Source organism: Pediculus humanus, genomic scaffold (genome assembly GCF_000006295.1).
Source record: "Pediculus humanus corporis 1103172107560 genomic scaffold, whole genome shotgun sequence".
NCBI classification, from domain to species: Eukaryota; Metazoa; Arthropoda; class Insecta; order Psocodea; family Pediculidae; genus Pediculus; species Pediculus humanus.
The window spans coordinates 9,544-17,043 of NW_002987175.1; the positions used below are offsets into that span (position 1 = coordinate 9,544).

At 26.7% G+C, this 7,500-nt stretch overlaps 3 protein-coding genes across 3 annotated transcripts in view; 2 read left to right on the top strand and 1 right to left on the bottom strand.

The window, feature by feature from the left end:
* Window positions 1–3,534, top strand: part of Phum_PHUM208760 (uncharacterized protein) — a gene marked incomplete at both ends in the record, with an annotated part of 4,670 nt that extends 1,136 nt beyond the window's left edge. The window contains 10 exons of the mRNA XM_002425511.1: window positions 384–541; window positions 627–897; window positions 1,010–1,248; window positions 1,338–1,673; window positions 1,763–2,036; window positions 2,144–2,352; window positions 2,428–2,643; window positions 2,782–2,973; window positions 3,057–3,215; window positions 3,301–3,534. Of these exons, the coding sequence (XP_002425556.1) occupies window positions 384–541; window positions 627–897; window positions 1,010–1,248; window positions 1,338–1,673; window positions 1,763–2,036; window positions 2,144–2,352; window positions 2,428–2,643; window positions 2,782–2,973; window positions 3,057–3,215; window positions 3,301–3,534 (2,288 nt within the window). The remainder of the gene's footprint in view (window positions 1–383; window positions 542–626; window positions 898–1,009; window positions 1,249–1,337; window positions 1,674–1,762; window positions 2,037–2,143; window positions 2,353–2,427; window positions 2,644–2,781; window positions 2,974–3,056; window positions 3,216–3,300) is intronic.
* A 652-nt stretch (window positions 3,535–4,186) lies between these two features.
* Window positions 4,187–5,943, bottom strand: Phum_PHUM208870 (tyrosyl-tRNA synthetase, putative; the record flags this gene model as incomplete). The annotated part of the gene is made up of 5 exons (XM_002425512.1): window positions 4,187–4,347; window positions 4,445–4,633; window positions 4,717–5,119; window positions 5,208–5,376; window positions 5,474–5,943. 5 exons carry the CDS (start codon window positions 5,941–5,943, stop codon window positions 4,187–4,189), a joined length of 1,392 nt encoding a protein of 463 aa, XP_002425557.1.
* Window positions 5,944–6,766: 823 nt separating this feature from the next.
* Window positions 6,767–7,500, top strand: part of Phum_PHUM208880 (eukaryotic peptide chain release factor GTP-binding subunit, putative) — a gene marked incomplete at both ends in the record, with an annotated part of 2,830 nt that continues 2,096 nt past the window's right edge. Inside the window, 2 exons of the mRNA XM_002425513.1 lie at window positions 6,767–6,995; window positions 7,483–7,500. The exon at window positions 7,483–7,500 is cut by the window's right edge and continues 234 nt beyond it. Coding sequence (XP_002425558.1) covers window positions 6,767–6,995; window positions 7,483–7,500 — 247 coding nt within the window. The remainder of the gene's footprint in view (window positions 6,996–7,482) is intronic.

The following is a 7,500-nucleotide window of genomic DNA, read 5'->3' on the forward strand; positions in this document are numbered from 1 at the left end:
TTAATGTTTTTTTTTGTACGTTAAAACCTTTTTCAAACCTTTTCACAATAGTTTAATAATAGAAAATTTGTTATTTTTTTTTTCTAAAGAATTTTAAGAAAAATTAAAAAGAAAAAAAAAATTGAAAATGATGATGATAATAGTTTCGTTGATTTTATACCATTTGCACACCTTATTATTATTATTATTATTATTATTAAATAAATAAATAAATAAATTCCTGTCGCGAATAAAAAAAAGAAAAAGTTTATATTCAATTCGTTTTTGGTTTTTTTTATTAATCAAAAAAATTTTTTAAAATGTAACGAATCGTAAAAAATAAATAATAATAATAATAATAATAATAATAATAATAATAATAATAATGATTTTGTTTGTTAAAGAAATGGTATTGGCTCAAGAATTTAAAAAATTATCGACGATAGAAAAACAAATGGAAGAATGGGAAAAGGAAATGGAATCCGAATTGACGATATCTCAAAGGATAAGTGAAAAAACAGCTGCCGATAAGATAAAATTAGTAGATGAAAAAAGAAAAATGGTAAAAAATTTTTTAAAATTAACGGTTTTTTTTTGCTAAACGAAACAATGAAAATTTTTAAAAATTAATTTGCTGTCGTTTATAGGATATGTATTTGCTTAAATTAATGCTTTCCGTATCGCATTTCGAAACCGAACTTAAAGAAGTTTCCGGCGAAATAGATTTAAAATTAGAAGAAAAAGATTCGTTGAGTCAAACACTCGCGGATTCATCCGCGGATTTACACGCATTAATGTCCGAACAAAGTCGTTTAACATCAGCTTGGAACAGTGTTGCCATAGCGATAAAACAAAAAAATAACATTTATCTCGAATTAATGAAAGAATTAAAGCAAGTTAATAATAATTATAAAAATAGTAATTAATTATTTGATTTTACACTACCCCCCTCCCCCATCATTACCACCCTTCCTCCTCCTTCCTCCCTTTTCTAATCGTTCGTTTTTCTTTTTCTATCTTTATAGGAAAGCACAAGATGCGTTTCACTCGTTAAACGTCGAAATAGAAAGTTATAAAAAATCATCGGCGGAAGAAATGAAAAAAAATGAAAAATTAGTCGTGATAATAGGAAGAGGAGAAAGAGAATTTGAAAATGGGCAAATAACATTGAGAACACTAAACGAAAAGAAAATAATAGCGGAAAATAAAATAACGGCAACGGCAGCCATGATAACAAGATCGGAATACGAGCTGACAACTCTTAAAGCCGTAAAAAAAAAAAAAAAAATTTTCTTTACGTTCGATCGATCGATCGATCCTATCGAATCTTTCAATTTTTTTGTTTTTTTTTTTTTTAGACGATAGACAAAATCCAACAGGAACTTAACAGTTTAAAAATACAATATGAAAAATACGTGGAAGAACATAACAAAATTCAAGATGAATTTTTAAATTTCGAACAGGAATTATTAATAAACGATAAAACGGTTCATCAGTTAACAAAATTAATAAAGGAAACATTAAAGAAAAACAGAGCTCAAGAATTTTCATTAATAGAATCGGAAAATAAAATATCGCAAAGGTTTCTTGAGGTTGAAGAACTTAAAGAAATTATTTTTCGAAATAATGAAATTGTTAAAGAAGGAAACAATGAAATAACTCTTAAAGAAGAGGAAATAAAAACACTTGAAGATGTAAGAAGAAAAATAAATTTTTCCTTTTTTTCCCCCCCCCTCCCCTTCCCCCCGACCCATCTAATTAATTTTTTTTTTTAAAACGATAGGAAATAGAAAAATGTCTTAGTGCCATAATACAAAAACAAGGAAATTATGCAACGCTAACGAGAAAAATAGAAAAACAAATACAGAAAAGCGATTATGGTAAAGCGTGGGTGAGTCCGTCACAACAAAGAGTTTTAGAATTGGAAAAAATAAATGCCGAAATCCAAGCTAAAAATGATAAAATGCAAAGTTTTTGGTTAATACATCAAAATAATAATGTTAAATTATCTGAACAAAGAACTGAACAATTAAAAGAAATCAGCTTGTTGAGAAAACGTAAATTTATTTCCGGTTTTTTTTTTTTTTTTAAATAATTCGTAACGGATTAACAAAAAATTTTTTTTATTAAATTTTCTCTCCCTCTCTCTTTCTCTCACAAATAGAAATTTTACTATTCGAACAAAGATCTCTTAAAACGGAAAGAGAATTACAAAAGGAAAAGGAAATAGAACACGAAGTTAATAAAACGATAAGTCATCTTCAACATAAATTGTTGGGACTCAACGAAATCCTCGTCGGTAAAAAAGGTTATCGTGAAAATTTGGGAAAAGAAAATGCTTTGACACAATTACAATTCGTACAAAATTTAAAGGTCGTTTAAAATCACATTTTTTTCTTTAAAATTAATAATAATAACAATAATAATAATAATAATAATAATAAACAGGAATCGGAATTGGAACAAATACGTTTGAAAGATGAAATAAAAGAATTGGAAAATAATTTGGAAGAATTAGCGGAAACCATGTTATCCACTCAAAGGGAAATATTAGCGTGGGAAAAAAAAATCAAATCGGCTGTAGAAGCTAAAAATGAAGTGCAAAGACAAAGATCTTCTGCTGGAGAATTGGGACAAATGAAAGTTGAAATTCATAGAATGGAGGTAAAACTGTCTCTCTGTCTCTCTCTCTCTCTCTCTCTTTCTCTCTCTCTCTCTCTCTCCCCCACGTGGTAAAATCCCCCGAATAAAAAAAAAAAAAAAAAAAAAAAAAAACCTGAAAAATTTTATTATTTTAAACAGGTCAGGTACGGACAATTGAAAAAAGTACAAGAAAAACTAATAACCGATCTCGAACAATGCGTTTTAAGAAGGGATTCAATTTTGGACAACGTCAATGCAAAGGAAAGACGTAATTTAAAAAAGGAAAACATAAGATCGGTCGTGCAAAAAAAAGTGGATTTGTTAAAAAATCAACTCCGAACCGTACACAACGTAAAATGTTTTTAACGTGAAAAATTTTCCGGGGAAAACTATTATTGATAATAATAATGATAATTTTGTATTGTTTCGCGTAGGAAATAAAAGGGATTCAAACAGATATAAGTAACATACAAGAAGGTCAAGAAGATTTACGAAAGACGATACAAATGAAAGAAAATACTCTGATGGAAATGAAAGAAACTTCTAGAAAAATAAATTTAAGATTAGAAGAAGGACAACTTAAAAAATGTTTGGTAAATAGAAAATTATTCATCCAACAGCAAAAATTTTAAATTATTAACATTTACTCTCTCTCTCTCTCTCTCTTTTTGCTTACAGAATTTGGAAATATTGATCAGGCGACAGAAAAAATGTAAATTATACGATTTGTTGAAACATGGAAGATATAAACTTTTATTTAAAAACGAACAATTACTGGATAATGAAATCCAAAAGGTCAAAAATAAAAATCAAGATTTAATATTAGTCATGGAATTATTGATACAAGATTTTCCCAATTACGGATTTCATTTGAAAAAAATTAAAAATACATTTCAAGCTCCACCATCTTAGTATTAATAATAATAATAATTATGAAGAGGTACATACGTGATAATAATTTTAAACCTCATCAATTTTTTTTTTTTTTTTTTTTTTCAAATAAAAAATTAATTTGAAATAATGGAACAGAATAATTAAAATAATCAAAAAATTTTCTTTTCCTTTTCCTCCCGCGCCCCCTCCCCTCTCCCTCCCCCTTTCCCCTTCCCCCCACACAGAATTTGGAAAACACAAATTTTTCTACTTTTTTTTTTAACTTTTTTTTTTAAATATTTGAAATTTATTTAACGATCGGAATATGATACAAAAAAAGAAAAAAATATCAAAGAAGGAAAGATTTCGAAAAACCGTAAGAAAATAATAATAATAATAATAATAATAGTGTTTCCTTTATGACGTAATTTATTATCAACTATTTATAATAAATCGAAAAGGGAAAATTTTATTATTAATTTTTTTTATGCGTGTTGTAAAAACTGTAAAATTTAAAAAAAAAAAAAAAAAAAAAGAGAATGGTTTGACAAAAGTTTAAATAAATAAATTGTAATAATAATAATAATAGATAATAATAAATAATAAAATATGAGTTTTCTTATCGCTTCACTTATAATTATTTAAAATAATATATATATATATATTTACCTGGATAATTCCTAAAAAAATTTTAAGACCATTTAACAATCGTGTAATTCTTTTTTCCAACCCTCATTAACGACACGTTATTTGGTAATATGTGACTCGGCATGGAAATAACTTCTTGTCCGTTGTTAACTTTTTGATGATTTATGTAAAATCCTCCAGCTGATATTATTCGAACGGCATCAGCTGTGAAAAAAAATTAAAATTAACGAAATTATTTTCAATAAAAAAAAAATAATAATATGAAATCAACAAAGCAAAAAGCAAAAACAAAACAACGTACATTTTGTTTTAAAACAACCAGCTTTAACGGCTGCTTCGAGTATTGTCGTCCCCGGTTCCAATAGTAATTCAGTAAATGTTGCTCCTTCGAAAACTGATTGTAAATCTAACGGTTCTAATTTTTTTAAATGTTCTAAATTATTTTCATATAAAGCTGCAGTTACATTTTCAGCTTGTTGTAGACCGGCAGCTGCAAAAAATAATCATTCCAATTATTTTCAAGCGATATTTATTTATATATTTAAAAGAGGATGATGTAAAATCATAACTTACGTCCGTGTACTAATTTAACAATGTTTTCAGCTAATACTTTTTGAGCTATCCTTTTATGAGGTGTTTTCCAATGTTCATTCATAATTTCTAATATTTTAGGCATTGTTTCAAATGTGAAAAGCATTAATAGTTTTTGCACATCGCTATCTTTTATTCGAATTAAAAATTGATACAATTGAAAAGCTGAAGTTTTTTCTTTGGACAACCAAATTGCATTTCCAGCTGTTTTACCAAATTTATCTCCTTCCTCTGTTGTAATTAGAGGTATTGTTAATCCATACACTGGTACTTTATGAAATTTTTGTATTAAATCATAGCCAGAAACGATATTTCCCAATTGATCACTACCTCCTACTTGAAATCGACAATTATAATTTTGAAATAGATGCAACCAATCGTAAGCCTGCAAATTCACAGTCACATTAAAATTTTTGTTTTTTTTTTTTTGTTAAATTGTCTTTAATTGATTTATCGAATTTTAAAATAAATACCTGAAAAATTTGGTATGAAAATTCTGAAAAAGAAAGTCCCTCGTCTGTAGACATTCTAGTTCTTATACTTTGTTTTCCAAGCATTGGCCCTAACCTAAAGTTTCTTCCTATGTTATTAATAAAGTTTAAAGCAGACATATTACAATACCAATCAGTGTTATTGACTATCCTAAAATTTTTATTAAATTTATTAATATTATTAATAAATTTATTTTAAAAAAATATTACATAATAAATAAATAAATTCAATTTAAAAAAAAACTTACTGTAACTCTTGAATATTTTTATGTGTTTCTCCCTTGTCACAAAAATATTCTAAATGATTATCAAATATATTTTTTATACAATTTTCAATTTTTTCTGTATTTTCTTCTACTAAGTGTGCTTTCATTTTATCTCTTTCAGATAGTTTACCACTAGGGTCACCAATTTGTGCTGTTGCACCCCCAATGAGAGCTATTACCTGGTGTCCTGATCTTTGCCAATGTAGTAAATTAATAAGAACTAATAGATTGCCAATGTGTAAACTGTCAGCTGTTGGATCAAACCCTGCATATACTGTTTGATCTGCACTATTTAAAAGATCTAAAACTTCATCAGCAGTTTTATAAGGAAACAAATCAGAATAGAACCCTCTTTCATGTAGTTTCAAAACATTTCTACTAGAATAATATCTATTTAACTTCATTAATTTTTTCGTATAACTAAATAAATAAAATCGAGGAATGAAAACCATTTTAAAAAAAAAAAAGGTCTGAAACCGAAAATACCTAACGAATCTTTAATCATTCATTCTTTAAACAATTCGTAAATAAAGCAGAAAAGTTAGTTAGTTGTTATATTCACTAAATTTATGCACATTCAAAAGTATCCATTCCTTCTCATACAGTAACTTGATATATTTTTACTTAATTTTATTTATATGAAATTAAAACAATTTATTGCATCGATGAACTTTATAAAATCCTTAAATTTCCCAAAAAAAAATTTGAAATCAATGTTTAAAAAGAAAAAATTATTATAAAAAAAAAAAAAAAAAAAAAACTTAACATCAACTTTTCTAACAGCTGATAATCATTGAGCATCACTTAAAAAAAATCATTTTTTATAAATATATAAGTGAAAAAACCGTTTAAAAATCTTAAATGTATTTTTAAAATTAATTTATATTAAAAATAATTTTTTCCTCACTTTCCTTTCTCTTATTAAAAAATAATTACATGAATTAAAGAAGCTGATTTATCGCGCCGGATAAGGGTTCACCCATTTAAAAATCTAATAAAATATTTTTTATATTTTATTAAAATATTAGAAAATTTCATAAAAGTACGTTGTTTGATTTATAATGATTTGTATATTATTAAATTTTCGGGTTAATAATAAAAATTTCTTTTAAAAAAAATTGAAATTAAGAATGATTCAGTGAAACCACAGTCGGCCATTAGCTTCCGGTGTGAAGTGATCACACACGCGGATACGAGAGTGGACAAAATATTGGCAGACTGGTTATAATAGACTTAGAACTATCTTTTTTGAACATTGTTATATTTAAGTGAAATATGTCAAATAACGTCGCTCCAGATTCGTGGGAAACTCAAGCTGATTCCTCGCCAGTTGACCAAGATGGAGATTCAAATGATCTATCGGCAAAATTCTCCACGTTGAACGTGAATGCTGCCGAATTTGTGCCTTCTTTTTCATTTAGTTCGCCTTCCGGTGATGGAGATGATAACTCTAAAAAAAATGATACTAGTAATAATTCCGATGTAAAAACCTCCGTATTCAATGGTAAGAAAGTTAAATGTTATATTTATTAATTTTCGAGAGGTTGATGACACTTTCCAGATGTTAAAAAAAAAATCGCGGAAATATGTAAGATATAATTACCTGTTTAAAAAGCATTTAATTAAAAATAAGTGTTACGTACCTGTATATTTTAAGTCACGAATGATATTTTATTTATTAAAAATTACGAATTACGAGTGTGAAGAGTCAATGTTTAAAAATTGCAAAACTTTATGTAAGAAAAATGTCAGGCAAATGTTTCAACAAATCTTTAACTAATAATTTGAATAATTGACTTTTTTTACCCTAAATTACTTATATTCAACTTACCATTTAATAATTAATGTTTATCTTTCAATTGTACTATTTACAACAGCTTGAAGTTGGAATGTTGGTTCCAGTTGAAATTTCAACACTGGTATCAACCTCATAACCTAATAAAATATTTCTTTTAACAAAGACAAAACATGTTTGAATCATTAATTTTCAGATAATGGGTGCAATAAAG